Genomic DNA, 21,166 nt, shown 5'->3' with positions numbered 1-21,166 from the left:
TAGCTAGGTGCTTGGGACCTAGGTTGGCCACTGTTGGGCCTGATGGACTTTTGGTCTGTCCCAGTATGGCAATTCTTATGTTCTTATGTATTTGTTGAACTGGTTACTGGTCTCTAGCCAAACAGAACAATGGTGAGTTATACCACAACAGACTGCTCATCATTCCATAGGAAATTTTACATTAGGGTGCCTGTTTACTGGATTAATAAGAGTTTTTACAGAGGAATCTGCTTGTCTGGCCTTAAGACTGAAGGGTCCCCACATGTTTTGTTTTTAAAGTAGGTAGTCAAAATATAAACAACCTGCATTATGCAGATGACACAACGCTCATAGTAAAGACGACGTTGTATATGCAAGTTAAAGCCAAAAATCATAACATGGGATTAGAACTGAATACAAATAAAACAAAGATTATGAAAATGGAAAATAATGAAGATTTTGAACTTGAAGACGACAGAATAGAAGTTGTATAGAGTTTTAATCTTTTGGCTCTTTGGTAAACAACGAAGCAACTAGCAGTGAAGAAATACTCCGCAGAATAGAAATTGGTCAAGCTATAATTAAATACCTTATCAAGGGCCTTCAAGGCAAGGAAATTAACAGTTAAAAAAACAAAGATCAAATTGGTCCATGCACTCATTTTCCCAGTGGTCAATTATGGATGTGAAAGCTGGACATTATGGAAGCAAGACAAAAAGAAAATTGACTCTTTTGAACTCTGGTGCTGGAGAAGGATTCTATATGTGCTATGGACTGCCAGGAGAACTAACAAATCAATTTTGGAAGAGATCAGACTGGATATGTCACTCAAAGCCCACATGGTGAAAGTATGACTATCTTATTTTGGTCACACTGTTAAGAGAGAGAGATCACTGGTAGTGATATAGTGGGGCTAGGAGGCACTAGGGGCAGTAGAGCCCCTGCCTTCCCTTCCACCCTCCATCTTTCTTTGCCGGTGTAAGCAGCATTTCCAACCTGCTGTCTGCGCCGGCCCGCCCCAGCTCTCCCTCTAATGTCACCTCCTGGTCTGCCCCTCTGCCCCTTTCCCCCTTTTACTATGCCACTAATCACTGGAAGAGAACATCATGTTTGGGAATATTGAAGGAACTAGGCAAAGAGGGCAACCTCCTCCTAGCTCCCCTTCTTTATCTCTTTCTCTTCTCCCTCTCTCCTCCCACTCTCCTGTTCCCTGCTCCCCTTCCTTTAACTCCTTGCTCCCCTCCCGCTCTCCCATCTCTAACTTCCTCTTCCCTTTCCCCCCTCCCCCACTCTCTACGTCTTCTCACCTGTCTCTTCTTCAAATGCTTATAATTTTATTGTCCTGTAACTTTATTGTGAATGTCAATTGTAACCCGTTCTGAGCTCCTGGGAGAACGGGATAGAAATCTAAACAAATAAATAAACATACCTGCAACTAGGTGGTTGGATACATTGACAACTACTAAGGGGATGATGCTGGAAGACCTCATCAGACTAGTAACTAACTTTTTGGGATCTTTAATTCATCAAGTCACTAGGACTCGAACCCAAGTTAATGGTACCTAACTTCTAGTTCAGATAATGACAATAATGAATTCTTTGTATATGGAAGTCAAGTGTTTCAGAGATTTGCTAATCATAACCTGCAGACCCCACTTTTCTTCAGATTGAATAATCCACTTTCAGATAGTACAGCTGTTGAATCTTTTTAGCAGTGCTGGATTAATGATTCACAAGTGCACACACGAGCGAGTCATTTTCAAAAATTTAGTTTTACAAGTAGAATGACGTTGGGATAAAAACGTTACTAGTTACATTCATTGTAATTGTGGTATTTTTTTCTAGAACTTTTTTGCTTTCACTAAAGTAAATTTCTTAATATGTTCTTCACTGTACTTTAAGTATTAAAATATACATTTATTTTTGCTTAAGTACTTTGACCTAGCACTTTGAACACTACATATACACCAGATACATGACTGGCTTCAAAATACTCCATTATACTGCAAGGGAATGTGAGGTGGTGCTTTTATCCCCTCTCTCCTCTAGCTACGTTCTTCATGCGCATGCTAAGGACTTGGCTTGGAGACTTAGGTGCAGCAATTTGAAAAATCCACTGAGGACATCCAGGGTTGGTGATGTATATTATATCAGCCAAATATATCACAGGGTGGTTACCTCTAAGGGGTAACTGCCATCTTTCCAGGGAGGACTACTAGAAAGGTGTTTCAATTATGGGCACAAGATGGAATAAAACACATTTATGGAATGTAACAGATACTGAATGATGGGATCAACCTCTTTACCAATAACGGGATGTCCATTGGCTAAGGCCAATGGACCAGTATTTATTTATAACATTTCTATTTCACATGATCTTATCAAATCTCAGCAGTATACAGTACAATCAAAACATACCTAATAGAAATATAAAAACAAACCACAGAATAATCTCCTATACCAAACATTGTATATACATACCAGACTCTAAATTCACATTTCATAATTCTCCTCATTGATGCTATCCAACATGCTGGAGGTATTGATATACTCAAAGCTCAAGTTATATTGTTATATGCTTCCATAAATAGGTTAAGTCTTCAACTCCTTTTTAAAGGAATTAAAACTGAGTCTCTCTGTGAAAAAGAATTTCCTAACACTGCTACTGAGTCTTCCTCCTCGCAACTTCAAATTATGCCCGCTAGTTTTACCATTTTCTTTTCTTTGGAAAATATTTGGTTCTATATTAATACCTTTCAAGTATTTAAACGTCTATATCATATCTCTCCTGTCCCTCCTCCAGAGTGTACATATTTAGGTCTTCCAGTCTCTTCTCATACTTCATTTGGTTCAAACCCCTTACCATTTTCGTCGCCTTCCTCTGGACCACTTGAAGTCTTTTTATATCCTTCACTAGAAACGGCCTCCAAAACTGAACACAATACTCCAAGTGCGGCCTCACCAACAACCTATACAGAGCCGTCAACACCTCCCTTCTTCTGCTGGTTATTCCTTTTTCTATACAGCCTAGCATTCTTCTGGCTATAGCCAGCACTTTATCACACTGTTTAGATGCCTTTAGAGCCTCAGAAACAATCACCCCTAGGTCCCTCTCTCTGTCAGTACTTATCAGCCTCTCATCTCCCAGCACATATGGTTCCCTTGGATTTCTATCCCCCAAATGCATCACTCTGTACTTCTTCGCACTGAATTTTAGTTGCCAGACGTTAGACCATTCTTCTAACTTTTGTAGATCTTTTTCACGTTTTCTACTCTCTCCAGGGTGTCCACATAATTACAAATCTTGGTATCATCCGCAAAAATGCTAACCTTACCTTCTAACCCTTAAGCAATGTCATTCAAACACATATTAAACAGAAATCGGTCCCAGCACCGATCCCCTGAGGCACTCCACTAGTCACCTTTCCCTCTTCCGAGCGAATTCCATTAACCACCACCCTCTAGGGTCTGTCCTTCAACCAGCTTCTAATCCAGTTCACCACTTTGGGCCCTAACTTCAGCCCATGGAGTTTAAGAGCCTCCTATGAGGAACTGTGTCAAAGGCTTTGCTGAAATCTAAGCAAATTACATCTAGCGCACGTCCTTGATCCAATACTCTGGTCACCCAGTCAGAGAATTCAATCAGATTCGTTTGGCACAATTTACCTTTAGTAAATCCATGTTGCCTCGGATCTTGTAATCCATTAGATTCTAAGAATTTCACTATCCTTTCCTTCAGCAAAGTTTCCATTATTTTCCAACAACCGAAGTGAGGCTTACCTGCTTTACCTCTGCAACCACTTTTGTGAAGACTATATCAAATCATCATATGCAAACTGAGCAACCTCATGATTCCAGAAAATCTTTATGATAACATTTAATAATGTGAAAGTGAATATCAAACACACATTTGATGGAAGGCATTTTTATAATTCAGAACACAGTATGCATGTATCATTAGAAGGCAAATAGGATAGAGTAATTTTTATTGTTTTTTGCTTATTTTGATAATTGTGTTTCGTTTTATTGCTATGTATATTTTATTGTGAGCCGCTTAGTCTTATAAGCGGATTATAAATATTTTAGACTAAATAAATAAAGTCAAACGTATTTCTGAACACAAAACTGCATGGAGGGATGCAATCAACAAATATAAATACAACATTGCTAAGGCCAAAAAAAGCCCACTATGCTCACAAAATTGAAAATGACAACTTCAACATCAAAAAATTATTTCACTTACTACACATCATGACTATACCCACAGACCTAGGTCTGTCTGAAAAGATCTTTCAACCTACTGCCCAGACCCTTGCTGACCACTTCCTCAATAGGATAAAGACCGTACAACAAGAAGTTGAGAATGTTTCCAGCACAACAGCTTCAGTTCATTCATCATCACAGATAACTTCCGAGTCCGATCCCTGTGCTGCTAACCAAATCTGGAGCACATTTATACCACTAGAAAATTCTGACACAGCTAAACTCCTAAAGAAACTCTCCTCCCGTAGCAGCGCCCTTGAAAAATGCCTCAGCTGGTTATTAACCAAATACCCAAATCACATCATTGCTTGGATCACTCACTTTCTGAACAATTTACTACACCGTGGCCAACTTCCACCCCAAATGGGTCAGATTGCGCTCATCCCCATTCCCAAGACAGCAAAGGCAGATCTGACAAATGCCTATAACTGGCATCCCAATATTCTCCAAACTTTTAGAAACAAGTAAACAGCTCTCATCTTATATTGAAAAACAGTCCTGCCTTCACCATACGCAGTTTGGATTTTATTCGCAACACAGCACAGAGCTGCTTTTACTTACCCTAACCCCCAAAGTCAAGCAATCACTAAGCAAAGGATATCAAACTAGTCTCCAATTCGACATTTCAGCAGCATCTGACTCTGTCAACCACCAACTGCTCCTAAACGTACTCAATGAAATAGGCATAGTGGGTACAGTATACAACTGTATCAAAGATGTCCTCCAGAAAAGAAATTACCTCTCCTGGAAAGACAAGGAATTCTCACAAAGCTGGCAGATATTCTGTGGTATTCCCCAAGGATTCCCCCCATCCTCTATAACCTGTACATATTACCTTCAATAACAATGAGAGCCTATTATCATATGCAGACGACATATTCCTCCTCATTCCCATTAATTTTAACTCCAATGACATCCCTTGGAGAATTGACAACAGCATAAACAAAATACAAACATGGGCCATGCTCAAAAAGCTCAAACTGAACACAGCAAAAACAAAACTACTATGGTTTCACAATTCCCTGTAAACAGTCTCTACAGCCATCACCTGGCCCTCTGGAACCAAACTAGATATCAACAAAACTTACTTGGGGTCATATTGGACTCAACCTTCTTCTATGAACCCCAGATTTTCAACTTAAGATGAAAAACTTTCTATAACATGAGACAACTCCAGCTGGTCAGACCCTTCTTCCATAGTCATCATTTTGCAATATTAACACAAAAACTAGTACTGTCTCAACTAGACTACTATAAGTCACTTTATGTAGGTATAGACACCACCCTCATCCACAAACTACAACTGATACAAAACACAAAAATGCGGCTAATCTTCAAACTGAAAAAATTTGACTCCATATCCCCCTATTTCAAACTGGCTACCAATCACTGCATGAATTAAATTCAGTGTTATGCATAATATATCACATCTTACATGCAAGTTCAGCTGAACCTCTCATAAATCTTTTCATCAATTCTTTGTCCAATTCAACCAGAAACATCAAGAAACTTCTACTGATCCTCCCATCTCCTACAGGAATGAAATACAAGTGCACATTCAACACACTCATCACCTACATCGGCGCAAAAACCTGGAACATCCTCCCAATAACCATCAAAATGGAACCCTATCTCAGATTTTGAAAGAAACTAAAGACTCTTCTTTTTGAGACAATATACTTCATTGACAATCAGTAGCTCGTTCAAACTCAAGAGTTTTCTTCCTCATTCCAATGTAATCTGTACTAGAGAATGACATGGGGAAAAAATTTGTTCCCGTTCCTGCCCCATCCACGCGAGCTCAATACTTGTCCCATCCCCGCAAACTCAGTCCCCGTCCTGCAAACTGCCAGATCTCATCCGCACAAGCTTTGAATAATTACAATTTTATACTGAACTTATTTTATTAAAGTATAAAAAGAGATAATATTCTGTATAATTGTCATTTTATAAACACAAATAATACAGAGCAATTGTCAACAAAACCCATCTCCCCTCCCTTTCACAAATATCCCCTCCACTACTGTGAAAACTGAACAAACCAAATTATTACAGAATGCTACATAGAAAAATCAAGCTAACAGAATACTTTAGTCACACATGGCAAGAATAATGTTAGGGGAGTGCAACTAGGGCTACTGCCCCCTGGTCAGAGAGAGCGCCCTAAGCCAGCTGGAAGCTAAAGAAGCACAGTCTGGACTTTGCGGTCCCCAGTTATGTCTAACACCAACTCTAGCATGATACAGATTTCAAATCTGAAATATTCTAATCACAAAATATAAAACAAATTAATTTTTTTCTACCTTTTGTTGTCTGGTAATTTTATTCTTCAAATCACATTGGTCTCAGGCTTTGGTTTTGGGTTCCTTCTGTCTTCATCGTGGCATGGCTAGCTCCTGAAGTAAAACAGGCGCAAGAAGAGCTGGGGAGGAGATGCCGAATCTGATACAGGTGCAATTTTTTTTTTTACCACAAGAGCAAGACTTTTCACCGCTCCCATGGAGGTCTTGTCCTCGTTCCCGCGGGGCGGTGAAAGATCTTGTCCCCATTCCTGCAGTAAACCAGTGGTAAATGTCTCCATGCCTGCAGATTTACTATGGTGACTACGGTTTACCGTGGTAAATAGTCCCCATGTCATTCTCTAATCTGTCTGTACTTCTAATATCTCCTCAATGCTTCCCCATAGAGGACTCTTTCACCCCTCCCTCCCCTCCTCCTGCTTAATGTCTCCTTTCTGTTTTTCTTCTATCTATTCATTTGCCTAACTCCGAATTGTACGTCACCTAGAACCTATTTAGGCATAGAGTGACTCACAAATTGTAGATTACATTAGATTGATTGGTAGGAATCAGGGTGACGTTTGCTACCTTGATTTGTTATTTGGCAATGGCATTCTTTTTAAATATTGATGTCATCTTGAAAGATTTAGACACCATATGAAGCCTTAAATGATGGCGATTTGAAATGTGTTTCATCAATATTTATGCGCTAGTACAATTTGAGTGTTTCTGGCAAAGTTATTCAAGTAGAGTTTTTGATTTCCTTTAAGGTTAATTCAACCAAGAGTGAAGCTGCTAAATTAAACTTTGAAGAGCAAGTAAATGTTGCAGTTAAATCAACACTAACCCCTGATGAAGCTTGTTCAGTGAAACAATAGAGCATCCGTCAGGATGAAGATAAGTGTTCCATGATTTAACTTTGTTTTACAAGTTTGATACACAAGTAGTTTCTCAATGCGATATTATAGTGAACCGATGAGAAGAAACATAGAAAACATAGAAACATAGAAATAGACGGCAGATAAGGGCCACGGCCCATCTAGTCTGCCCACCCTAATGTCCCTCCCCTACCTTTGCCCTGTGAATAGATCCCATGTGCCGATCCCATTTGGCCTTAAAATCAGGCACGCTGCTGGCCTCAATCACCTGTAGTGGAAGACTATTCCAGCGATCAACCACTCTTTCAGTGAAAAAGAATTTCCTGGTGTCACCTCGTAGTTTCCCGCCCCTGATTTTTCACGGATGCCTTCTTGTTGTCATGGGACCCTTGAAAAAGAAGATATCTTCCTCCGCCTAGATGCGGCCCGTAAGATACTTGAACGTCTCGATCATGTCTCCCCTCTCTCTGCGCTCCTCGAGCGAGTATAGCTGTAATTTGTCAAGAGGTATAGAAGCCGCATTATCCCAGGGAATGCAGATGATTTTTAGCTATACCCGGGTGTTGAGGTTCACTTTCACATTATTGAATGTCATCATAAAAATCTGATGGAATCATGAAGTTGCTCAGTTTGCATATGAATGTGGTTTATGCAATGATGGATCCTGAAAAGCAGAATAGGTTGGAAATATGCTAAGTTTTAAAAATATTGGAAGCTAATTTGGAGTGGAATGTCACATAGGGCATGCAGCTGGATTCTCAATTAGCAGCTCGGAAGATTCCTTGTATTTGTCTGTCAGATGTGGTTCTGGTGTAAGGACCACCACAACAAATCAGACTCATTATTGGGATTTTCTTGATAATGGAAGAGACTGGGGTAGGTTAAGGGGAGGGGAAAGAATAATGGAAACTGAAAAGCTAAATTTGCTCAACCTCACTGATATGACTTCACAGTTATTGTTACCTTTTAGACTGTGTTCTTGAATTGAGCTTCTGTCCTATATTTGTAATTTTCACTTCTTAATAAAAAAAAAATTTTCCCCAAATGTCTAGTGAATCATTGAGTAGTGAAACATCTCCTAGAGTACAGCCTGTTGGCTTACAAAATGTGTGCCATCTATCACTGGTTCCAATCTGATATTTTAGTTCAGCAGAAAATGTTTGAATATCTAATTCTTATTCAGTTACAAAACATTTGTATTTTTACCTTATTCTAGCTAACTTCTGACAACAATCTTATTTCTAATTTTTATTCAGTTCTCTTCCAAAAATGTTAGTTCTTATCCAGTTCTTCAGTTCATGTATATACATGTGTAAAAATTTTCATTCTTCTTAAGACATTTTTTGTTAAGAAAATAATACTATCTATAGTTCTTATTCTATTTAGAACAGTACATTTTCTATTCCTATTCTATTTTGGGGGGAAAAACCACTTCTAGTTCTTGTGAACTAAGGCCCTCTTTTACAAAGGTGCACTAAGCGTTTTAGTGCACGCTAAGTCAACGCACATGCTAAACACTAATGCGTACATAGGCATTAGCATTTAGCACGCACTAAAAAGCATAGCGCACCTTTGTAGACGAGGGGGTAAAAGTCAAATTTTTTTATTCTGATTCTTATTCTTGTTAATAAAAATATCCCTGGTCCCAATTTTATTGGATTCTCTGGTGATGACTTACTTTCATTCTTAGTTATCTTATTTAAATTAAACATATGCAAAGAACAATTACAGTAGTAAAAATATTCAAATTACAATACAAAGTATACTACATTACAATGTCAACACAAACTGTGATAAAAACATTTTAATAGACAGCATAGGGTATAAGCAAAGATGGAACAGGGACTGTAGAAAAGAGACTAACAAGAGTAAAAAATAAATAAAGGGACTAATTTAAAGGAACCTGCACATGAGATCAGAATGATGGCTGAAAATTGACTTAGCTAGGGTAGGATTTGATAAACATGTCCTACTACAGAATGTTCAACCAGTGTTTGAACCAGAGTCTTGGGTTAAGTTAAGCTTTTTAGGGAGTGCATTCCAGAGCAGGTTCGATAGAATAATCCCACACCATACCAAGGCCGGCAGGGCCAGTCCAGAGCAACCGCCAGCCCCTGATGGATCACTATCCTGTAGATGATCCAACCCACCATGACCCACGGAAGAAATACATAGAGCAGGAGATTGGAAGGCCAGGGCAGAATGAGGGCATCCAGCCCTTTGGACGAGGGAGGGTGTCCAGCCCTGTGCTTCCCTGCTTGGCTCTTCAACTGTGGAAGCGATCTGCCTTAGTGTTCTTGGCTGTGGCCATTAGATCCATTCTGGTCTTCCTCAGCATTGCAAAATGAGGACAAATGTCCTTTGGGACAGAGACCACTTCCCTGGATCCAGAGACTGCCTGCTGAGAAAATTAGCCTGGATGTTCTCCACTGCTGCCACATGGGCAGCTGAGAGGGCTTGGGAAGTGAGCTTCCATCCATTGGAATAACATCTGTGCCTCCAGACATAGGGGAGCACTTCTGGTGCCTCCTTGCCTGTTCACATAAGCCACCAGGGTGGCATTCTTCAAAAACATCCCGACTGCCTTCCCTGTCAGGAAAGATTGCAACTCCTTCAATGCCAAACTAAACTAAACTTTAGGCTTATATACCGCATCTTCTCTATAACAGTAGAGCTCGGCATAGTTTACAAGAAATTAGAAAGGAGAACAAATACAATATGGATCTGGAATAGTATGGAGAGGAGCAGAATTTACAACTTTGAAAACAGCCAAGTTTTCAGATGTTTTCGAAATGGTTGGAAAGAGCCCAGATTGCACAGTTGAATAGGAAAATCATTCCACAGCTCAGTAATTTTGAAAAGTAGAGACTTCACTAATTTGCCAATGTAGGAAAGGACAATTTAAATTTTTGAGTAGATCTGGTAATGTCAGATCTTACAGAATTCCAAGACAGGGGAATTAAAGGAGGAAGGATGCCATGCAAGATCTTAAATGTTAAGCAGGCACATTTAAAATAAACCCTGGAAATTATTGGAAGCCAATGAAGTTTTTGCAGGTGCGGAGAGATGTGATCAAATTTACTTTTTGAAAAAATCAGCCTAGCAACAGTTTTCTGGATCAGTTGAAGTCTTTGAAAGCTTTTCTTGGTCAAGAGAATCTCAGAGAGAATGAGAACTAGAAGGCCTTGGGCATGTGCAGATGCTCAAGGCCCAGCACAAGCAACAAGGAGTATCTTCGGGCACCGGCATCAGCATGTCCTGTGCGTTGGTGCTGGTGCCAGAGCGACTGTTTGGGTGTGTGGGTGAGTGGGGGATGCCGGATTGCGGCAAGGGGGGGATGACGGATTGAGGGGGATGTCGGATCACGGCAAGGGGGGGGGGGGTGTGAAGCAGCGCAGGTAGCCTCGGGGGGGGAGGGAAGTGAAATGAAGCAAGCGAGTTTCCCTTAATTCCTATGGGGAACTCGCTTTGATATACGAGCAATTTGGTTTACGAGCATGCTTCTGGAACGTAAACCAAGGTTCCACTGTATATTGGAAATCTACTCATACTGTGCTCTTTTCTGGTTAGTTCCAACTCTTTGGAATACTGTTCCAGATATTTGTGCTGAGGAATTTGTGAAAAAGTTTAAAGTCTTATTAAAGAATTATTGTTTGCTAAGTATTTAATAGGTAGTACCCAGTGGAATGGTAGGAAGAACTACTCCTGGTATTAGTGAAATATTAATCATTGTTATGCCTGTTTAGTTAACTTGGATGTGTCTTTTTTCATTTCCCTTTTTTTGTGCATTCAATTTTTAAATTGTATTTTAAACCGTCATGATTTGTGAAAGATTGGTGGTACAGTACTCCCCTGAAATTCGCCTGTCAAAAGGCAGGGAAGGCAGGAGAGGGCAGCAGCAGCGCCGGCAGGTGAAGAAAATCACTCGCGGTCTGCTCCGACTGCCTCTTCCTGTAGTAAAGTCGGGCTACACCAATCAGGAGCTGCTTTGACATGCAGCTCCTAATTGGTGTAGCCTGACTTTACTACAGGAAGAGGTGGTCGGAGCAGACTATAAACCATAATGTCTCCTTTTATCTAGTTATTTTCCCTCTCCGCTAACCAACCACCATATAACCAAGTTACTAATCTACAGCAGTTCTGTGTGGATAAAAGTCCTTACAGCAAAGGTGATATCACCAGAGAACATGCAAGAAGCTAAACCAGCTTAAGGGTGCTAAAAACGTTTGATCTGTCTAATCACATGCTAAAATGTCATGCAGAACCACTATAGTCTAGTCACTAGTTAAGAGCAGAATACAATTCTTGGGGAGGTAGACAGGTATGTGAGGACTTATATCCTGTTGTCCATAAACAACATCTGCTACAGAAAAGGTAACTCCCCATACCCAAAAGGACAAGCAGGATAGAAACTCCTTAAAAGCATAGGACTCCTTAGCTAGAGGCAGCCTTCAACAGAAAAAAAAGGGGGGGGGGAATCTATCAGATGTCAACATGTATTTGGTGGCAACTAACTTTTTTAGATGATTTTTGTTTCGGGGTGGGGTGGGAAACACAGCCTAGAACAGAAAAGAATTAGGCCTATGGGGATGAAGTTGGATTCTAGACCTCCAAGAGGTTCTGAAGAATTGACTAACCAAACCAAACCTTCTGTCACATAAGTCCTATGCTAAGCAATATAAGAACGTGAATGTATTAACAGATTTCCATCCAACCAATCTGACAATATTTTCTCCATGGAATCCAACCTCAAACTGGCTACCAATGCTGCCATAGTTCTGACATTATAAAGTTGTGACATGACCCTAAAAAGTCAAGCCTATCTGGGCATAAGTGAAGGCAATATAGTTAGCCAGCTGGATACAGTGCGCTTGTTGATGGCCACCTCCAATCTTTAAAGGTTAGAAAACCAAAAACCTAAGTGGACTTTCTCAGGGCTTGTGTTCACTCTAAGCAAAAGGTAGTTTGCAATCTAATCTGTACAGTGCACTTGAATATTTGCGAGCCTAAAACCTGTGAAAACACATTGGCAGGATGATGGACTAAGACTGAAATCTCACACTACCTTAGGAAGAAATTTAGGATGGGTATGCAAAATAACCATTTTGTAAAACTGTTTATAAGGTGGATCAGTTACTACACTTGGAACTCACTCTACATGCTGCAGTTAGTGCCACCAAATACAGGACCCTCCAGGTCAGGTATCTCAGGTTTCAGGTGTTAAGTGGCTCAAAAGGAGAATTCATCAGCTGAGTTAAGACAATGTTAAGGTCCTATGACACTGCAAGAGGCTTGATGGGAGGTTTCAGCTGAAGCAAGCCCCGCATAAAACAAGCTAAAAACTGCAGAAAGGGTTTACCTTCTACATCAGGAGTTCTTAACCAGTGGTACTCACACCCTCAAGCACTACAGGAAGAGGTAATATGGGGTGTGGAGAAGGGTCTTGAAATCTGAGCCAATTTATTGAAACTTTCTAGATAGAGCGAAGGGAATTATTAGGATAGTTAGTTATTGATGGTATAACAGTGTATTACTGTAATTTTAATAATGATAGCAGCTAACAACATACAGTCATGTGAAAAAATTAAGACACTCCGTGAAATATTCAGTTCTCTGAAAAAGAAAGTGATATAATTGCAGGTAAACAACAAAAATTTCCCTTGATTTACTCATGAAACAAATTGCTCTCGCATTCCTCATCCTATTCCAGTACTCTGGGGTCGTATAACTCCTTTACTCTATTCTCTTCAACTTATCACCACAGATTTAAAATATATATTACTTTGATTCAACTACAGCCTGCTAGTACTAATTTTAGTCTATCCTCAATAGCAAATGTTTCAACAGGTTTACTCAATTCCCACTCTCTGCGCAGTCATACACAATCTTATTTTAGCTCATAAATTTCATCTTCTCTGCCTTACTGAAACCTGGCTCACCAACGCAGATCTTACTTACATTAATCAAGCAACTCTTCTAGGCTATTTGAACTTTGTTATTAATCGTAACTACCGCTGCAAAGGTGGACTTACAGTGATATATTCTTCACATCTTCAAATCCTCATATACCAATCCCATCCTCTTTTGGAATCCCCTTCTGACTTCCTTCGTCATCTTTTTCTCTAAACTGCTACATACTACTAACTCTGATCACTGCGTGAACATCAATTATCTGATCATATTAGGTGACTTCAACCTCCACACAGATGATCCTAATTTCCTTCCACTCAAGACTTCTCTTCACTATCTTCAGATCTAAATCTCTCACAACATATTCAGGGTCCTATATATCTTGGGAGTTCTACATTAGATCTTGTACTCTCATCTATAACTGTGACCCATCCATTAACCAAATTCTCAACCTTTCTCTTGACATGGACAGATCACTTCCTTCTATCATTTGATTACTCTATGAACATCCTTCTGACTGTCCATGCATCATCCTATTCCTCTTATAGGAACCTTAGTTCTGTCACTGATTAATCCCTTACATACAACTTTCAGGTTAGATTTCAATATCTTTCCTGCGCTTTCCCTAGATGACAAACTAACTACAAGGACAACATCTCTTCATTCAACCTTAGGCCCTCTTTTACAAAGGCGCGCTAAGCGTTTTAGTGCAGATTTAGCGCACGCTAAATCAACGTGTGCGCTAACCGCTAACGCATCCATAGGATAACAAGCACACGTTTAGCGTGCACTAAAAAGCTTAGTGCACCTTTGTAAAAGAGGGGGTTAGACTCCTTGGCCCCTGTCATTTCTCCAGTCGTAGGGAACTGTGATTCATATTTGATTTTCAAGGCCTCAAACAGCTCAGAAAGGCGAGACAAAGATGAAGTTGATAACTTACCACCACTACCCTAAACTGCATATATGAATATTGCTAATTCCTACAAAATTGATCTCCACAAAACACTTCTACAACAAGAAAATTTCAAATGCATAAAACACCACTACACTCTACAACCCTTACATCTCTCTGTATTGTCAAGGATGTGGCAAAATCTTTGTCAACTGTTCTCCGAGGACAGCAGGAATTTATTCTCATATCTGGGTGATGTCATCCATGGAACTCAGCATGGACAATCAAAAAGTGTACCGTCACTTCAAATTTTTTAAAACCACCCATACTGCACATGTGCTGCTGCCTTCCCGCCCAATGCTGGCTCGCAAGACCTGCAGTTCAGTAAGATAGCTAAGAAGCCAACTAGGGGAGGTGGGAGGGTTATCAGAATATAAACCTGCTGTCCTCAGAGAACACCTGAAACAGGTGAGTAACTTTGCTTTCTCCAAGAACAAACATGCATCATATTCTCAGACTCCCAAGCTGCCAGGGTCATGCCTCTAGGAAGAGGGTTATGGTAACTACCATAAACCTGGCAAAACCAAAGGGTTGGAGGGTAAGATGGCATTTAAGTACAGAAGAAATTTTGCAGAACTACTTGCAGAATGATTCTCCAAATAATAATGAGAGGTGAAGGTATGAACTGAAGACCAAGTGGCTGATTTACAAATGTCCTCCATAGGTGTAGAACAAAGAAGTCGCCATTGCTTGAACTTTGTGAGCAGTGACATGACCCTGAAGTCAGCCCAGTCCAAGCACAGGCAAATCAGATAAAATCCACCAGCCATGTGGTTCTCTTGGTAGCAGGAGCTCCAAAGTCTGTTAGGATCGAATGAGACAAAGAGCTGAGTGTTAGTTCTGTGAGGCTTGGTTTGATCCAAGTAGTAGGCCAATGAACATTTCCCCATGATGAGAATGGGAAAAAGACATGTAGAACTACGGACATACAGTTCAAGCTCCTATTGCTGCCCCTTGGTATCTCTCCTCTCTCCTCATACACCTTCCAGAGAACTCTGTTTCTCAGGTAAGCTGCTCTTAGCTGTACCCTTCTCCTTTATTGCAAATTTCAGACTTTGTTCCTTTCATCTAGCCCATACCTTGTTTAAAAGCAGACTGAAAACTCATCTTTTTGATATAGCTTTCAATCCATAACCCTACTGCCCACCAACCCAGCCAGTAGATTAACCATTCCCTTTTAACTTTATCCATAGCATTCTCTTTGTTTGTCTTGTCTGCTTAGAGCAGGAACTGTCTTCTTTGTGACTCTGTACAGTGCTGCATACATCTGGTAGTTTCCACAGAGCGGGAGCCAGAAGGCCTTTGAGCATGCACAGATGCTCAAGGCCCAGCACAGGCAAGAGGCAGGATCTTCGGGCACCAGCACGTCCTGTGCGCTGGTGCCAAATCAGGGTAAGGGATTGCGTTTGGGCGCGTGGGCGGGGGATGTCAGATGGCGGGGGGGGGGGGGGGAGCTCGCAAATTGAGTCAACACTCAGTTTGCAAGGCACGATTTGCGAGAATGTTTTGCTCGTCTTGCAAAATACTCACAACCCAAGCTTTGACTGTATTTGAAAACTGAAGAGAAAAAAAAGAATCGAGAAACATAAAAAAGGCTAAAGATTGAGAGTTCTCTCAAAATGTGTCAAACATAGCCTCTCAGCTCCGTGTAAAACTAAGAACTGCAGATCCCATGAGCCAATGTCAGGCACCAGCATGCACACAGTACAGTCCTAAAAGATTTAAAGTGACAGTACATTTTTTTGACTGCCTATGCCAAGTTAGATGACATTACCCAGATGTGAGAATATGATGCTTCCATGTCCTCAAGAGAAAAAAATATTTGTGATGGTGTACAAAATCCTTAATTCTGAACTTTCATTTCCCTCATGATATCAGATCCTTCCTTCAGAGAAATTGTTTATGATACCATAAAATCAGTCCATTTTTTTTCCAATTCAAGGTCCAGAACTCTGGAATTCCTCACCCCAACATTGTCTCCAAATAACCCAACAAAAAAATTCAGACTGACTTGAAAACATCTCTCTTTACATATGCATACAGTGGCTAGCATAATCAGTCCAGTTTTGAGCCAGATCCACAAAGTGCTTTCCTCCACCTATATTGTAGAAATTTTAACTCCTTCCCCTTTTCCCAACTTGATGTGGTTCTTCTTCTCCTCCTCTCTCCCTCATATTATAGTAGACTGAATGCCACAGACATTTGCTCGATAAGTGGGATAGAAAGTCCTAAATAAACTTAAAACTAGACACAAACTAGACTGGCAATTATTATTTGCAGTTACTGAACATTGCTCAAACTACAATAAAATAAATTACTTGAGATTCAGTGCTTATCATGCATATTTAATTTCTATAAAATTGCCAACATTACTGTGAAACAAAATCCTGTAATTGTGAGAGGACATTTGAAAAAGGATACAGACATGACTCTTAAGGTCATTCCGCAAGCCCCTGCGCACCAAGTCATATGCTTCTTCCTTCTTTCCTAAACAGTTCAGAGTTAGGCCCTTCATTGCCAGTGTTTCTGAAAAAAATGAAGAACTTAAAGCACATGTACTAGAGTATCCTTTATCATAAACAGAGAGACAAACAGAATGGATGGCAAAACAGGCTTCCAGACCCATGCGGCCTGCATGTTTTCCCTACTCTTAGTCATACTACAAATCTCCGGATGTTATCCTTCTTTTCTTACATTAAGCATCTTCTGTGATGTGCCATCATATTTCTATGTTTAAATTCAGATACCAAATGTAGTCTGCAAATTTCCATTTGGAAGCTGTTAAATGAACTTACCATCTTATTATGAAGACACGTATATTACTCCTCAGCCTACTCCCCTCAACTTTGTATTATGACTCTTTACTCTGGAACTTTTTCTCCCAGTAAAAAAGTACTTACTTCAGCATTTATACCCTCTAGTGAATTTAATTCTTGCATAAAGATGTCAGATTAATATCACAAAAATATAAAAGGTCTGTGGAGTCCAATCCAAACACTCACATTAAAAAATCATTGCATAATCCAAAAATATAGCCGATTCTCTCATTTATTTCTTTCACCAAAAGAATTTTAAACAGACTCTCAAAATAAGGACGTTCTTAGCAAACACTCAAAGTATAAAAGAGTTCCCTAGCAATTGTTAAGAAACGTACTAATGAAAAACCTGTGTGTAGTGTGTCTACAAGCTTGTTCCGAGAACCAGCGTTTTGTAGTCTACAAGACTGCTCTGTCAAGGTAATCAAAACTTTTTGAGGTATTCTTTATCAGCTCAATCTGCATAACACTAGATTTCGGTAGCCCCCTCCTGGATTACCCAGTTTCAAATTACAAACTACAGTGTAAACTGCAATCACTGCAAAACACTGCAGCCAGACTTATTTTTGGCCTTGGCAAATATGAAAGTGCATCCCCTCTAGTAATAAAATTGCACTGGTTGCCAGTTAAGGTTCATGTTGAATTTAAAACTGAATACCTGTTTTCTTTTTTAAGATATTGCATAGTATAGGTTCGGTCTACCTCTGTTGGATGTCTAGTAATTTTAAGTTTGTATTATAGTCAATGTTATTATAGTTATTATTATTGTACACCGCCTAGAAGTCAGATTAGGCGGTATAAGAAATTTTAAATAAACTTGAAACCTTAAACAAGGCATGAGGCATGTTTAGCTACTAAGAACATAAGAATAGCCTTTCTGGATCAGACCAAAGGTCCATCAAGCCCAGTAGCCCATTCTCACGGTGGTCAATCCAAGTCATTAACCTGGCCAAAACCCAAGGAGTAGCAATATTCCATGCTACCGATCCAGAGTAAGCAGTGGCTTCCCTCCATTCTTTCTTAATAACAGGCTATGGACTTCAGGCTATGGATTTTTCCTCCAGGAAATTGTCCAAACGTTTCTTAAAACTAATTACGCTGCTCCTACCACCACCTCTGGCAATGCGTTCCAAAGCTTAACTATTCTCTTGAGTGAAAAACAAATTTCCTCCTATTGCTTTTAAAAGTATTTCCCTGTAACTTCATCGAGTGTCCTCTAATCTTTGTAATTTTTGACGGAGTGAAAAATCGATCTACTTGTACCCGTTCTACTCCACTCAGGATTTTGTAGACTTCAATCATATCTCCCCTCAGCCGTCTCTTTTCCAAGCTGGAGTCTGAGCTAACTGGCAATGATGAAAAGTCAGTATGAACAAAATTTTGCAAAATTTGTTTTTATATCAAAGGGTAATGTTTGGAATATTTCATTACAAATTAATGCTATTTTATGCTTTTTGATAACGCTTTAAAAACACATTTTTGAAATGTGTAAAGGTTTGAATGTTAGGTTATTTAAATGTCTGATGTATAATTTTGTAATTCTCAAATAAATGAAGTGGATCTCTTATCTCCATGAAACCGGGCTAAATATAAATCTATTGAATAGACTGAATATTGCATTCAATTCTGATTGCTTTATCTCAAAAAAAGATATAGCAGATCTAAAAAAGTTCAAAGACAAAAAGAGCGACCAAGATGATAAAGGGGCCGGAACTTCTCTTTATGAGGAAAGATTAAAAAGGTTAGGGCTCTCCAGCTTGATAAAGATAGCTGAGGGGATTGAAGTCTACAAAAAAGTCTACAAAATCCTGAGTGGTATAGAACGGGTACGAGTGGATCAAAGGGACAGGGGAATAGCTATAAAACCAATAAGAGAAAATATTTTTTCACTCGGAGAATAGTTAAACTCTGAACGCATTGTCAGAGGATGTGATAAGAGCAGTTAATGCAGTTAGTTTTATAAAAGGTTTGGACAAGTTTCTGGAAGAAAAATACATAATTTGCTATTGAGACAGACATGGAGGAAGCCACTGCTTGCCCTTGATTGGTAGCATGGAAAGCACAGTTACTTACCATAACAGGTGTTATCCAGGGACAGCAGGCAGATATTCTCTACATGTGGGTGACATCACCGACGGAGCCCCCTAGCGGACGTTTTCGCAAGCAGACTTGCTTGAAGACCTTAAAGCTTGCGACTGACCCACGTATGCACGCGTGCCCCTCCCGCCCGGTCTAGGGCATGCGTCTCCTCAGCGTGTCCTCAATTCAGATAGTTAGCAAAGAAGCCAACCACAGGGAGCTGGGTGGGTTGCGAGAATATCTGCCTGTTGTCCCTGGATAACACCTGTTATGGTAAGTAACTGTGCTTTATCCCAGGACAAGCAGGCAGCATATTCTCTACATGTGGGAGACCTCCAAGCTAACCAAAATGGGATGGAGGGAGAGTTGGCAATTTAGGAGAACAGATTTTGCAAAACGGACTGGCCAAAATGGCCATCACGTCTGGAGAAAGTATCCAGACAGTAGTGCGAGGTAAACGTATGAACCGAGGACCAAGTGGCAGCCTTACAGATTTCCTCAAGTGAAGTCAAGCGGAGGAAAGCACAGACACCGCCATCGCTCTGACCTTGTGGCCAGTGACTCGACCCGGGAGGGAGAGACCAGCCTGAGCATAACAAAAAGAGATACAAGCGGCCAACCAGTTAGAAATGGTCCGCTTAGAAACAGAACGACCAAGCGATTAGGATCGAAAGAGATGAACAGCTGGAGAGCAGAACGATGAGGAGCAGTGCGCTTCAAGTAGAAGGCCAGCGCACGCTTACAATCAAGAGAATGCAGAGCCACCTCTCAAGGGTGAGAATGGGGCTTCGGAAAAAAACACAGGAAGAACAATGGATTGGTTTATGTGAAACTCAGAAACAACCTTAGGCAAGAACTTAGGATGGGTACAGAGAACCACATTATCATGATGGAAGACAGTGAAAGGAGGGTCCGCCACCAAGGCTTGAAGCTCACTGACCCGACGGACAGAAGTGAGAGCAATAAGAAACACAATCTTCCAAGTAAGATACGTCAAGTGAGCCCATGTTAGCGGCTCGAACGGGGGTTTCATTAAGCGAGCAAGGACCACGTTAAGATCCCAAACCACAAGAGGAGGTTTAAGGGGCGGATTAACGTGGAAAAGGCCTTTCATGAAGCGGGAAACCACAGGATGAACAGAGATAGGCTTCCTATCAATCGGCTGATGAAAAGCAGCAATAGCACTAGGGTGGACTCGAACCTAGGAGGACTCGAGTCCAGCACCAGACAAGTGTAAAAGATAGTCAAGGACAGCAGAGAAGGAGGCAGACAATGGCTCCTGCTGTCGAGTAGCACACCAGGAAGAGAAACGGGTCCACTTCTAATGGTAACATTGGTGAGTGGACTCCTTCTGAGACACCTCCAGGACATCCAGCACAGGCTGTGAGAACTGGAACGAGGGCATTAAGTCTCGAGGAACCAAGCTGTTAAGTGCAGAGACTAAAGGTTGGGATGAAGGAGAACCTCGACTCTGCGTAAGCAGAGAAGGAAAAAAAGGCAGAAGAGGCGGCTCCCTGGAACTGAGTTGCAACAGAAGGGAGAGCCACGGCTGTCAGGGCCACCGAGGAGCTATCAGGATCATGGTGGCATTCGTGGACTTGAGCCTGATGAGTCTTCAGAATCAGAGGGAATGGAGAAAACGCATACAGAAACAGGTTCATCCAATCCAGCAGGAAAGCATCCTCCTTGAGTCTGAGTGGGGTGTAGACCCTGGAGCAGAAGCGGGGTAACTTGTGATTGTGGGGGGGACGCAAACAGATCGACGTCCGGAGTCCCCCAATGAGCGAATACCTGACGCAGTGTCAAGGAATGGATGGACCATTCGTGAGGCTGCAGAAGACGACTCAACTTGTCCGCCAGACAATTGTGCTGGCCCTGAATGTAGACCGCTCGAAGGAATATGTCGCGGCAGATGGCCCAATCCCAGAGCCGCATCGCCTCCTGGCACAGGGACCGGGACCCCGTTCCCCCCTGTTTGTTGATATAATACATGGCGACCTGGTTGTCCGT

General features: G+C 40.9%; 1 protein-coding gene across 3 annotated transcripts in view; it reads right to left on the bottom strand.

Moving 5' to 3' along the window:
• Positions 1-21,166, bottom strand: part of NAA15 (N-alpha-acetyltransferase 15, NatA auxiliary subunit) — a 243,517-nt gene that overhangs the window by 172,376 nt on the left and 49,975 nt on the right. For 2 of the 3 annotated variants that reach the window (XR_004538932.1, XM_033939428.1), the window contains exon 3: positions 16,683-16,787. Coding sequence is in view for 1 of the 3 variants with exons in the window: in XM_033939428.1 (XP_033795319.1) it covers positions 16,683-16,787 (105 nt within the window). In the remaining 2 variants the exon portion in view is untranslated. Of the gene's footprint in view, positions 1-12,552; positions 12,649-16,682; positions 16,788-21,166 lie in introns of those variants that run through there. The other variant, XM_033939438.1, reaches the window with a different exon arrangement.

The sequence above is a fragment of the Geotrypetes seraphini genome, chromosome 1 (assembly GCF_902459505.1).
Source record: "Geotrypetes seraphini chromosome 1, aGeoSer1.1, whole genome shotgun sequence".
In the NCBI taxonomy this organism is placed as follows: domain Eukaryota; kingdom Metazoa; phylum Chordata; class Amphibia; order Gymnophiona; family Dermophiidae; genus Geotrypetes; species Geotrypetes seraphini.
This window is presented reverse-complemented; position numbering and strand designations above follow the sequence as displayed.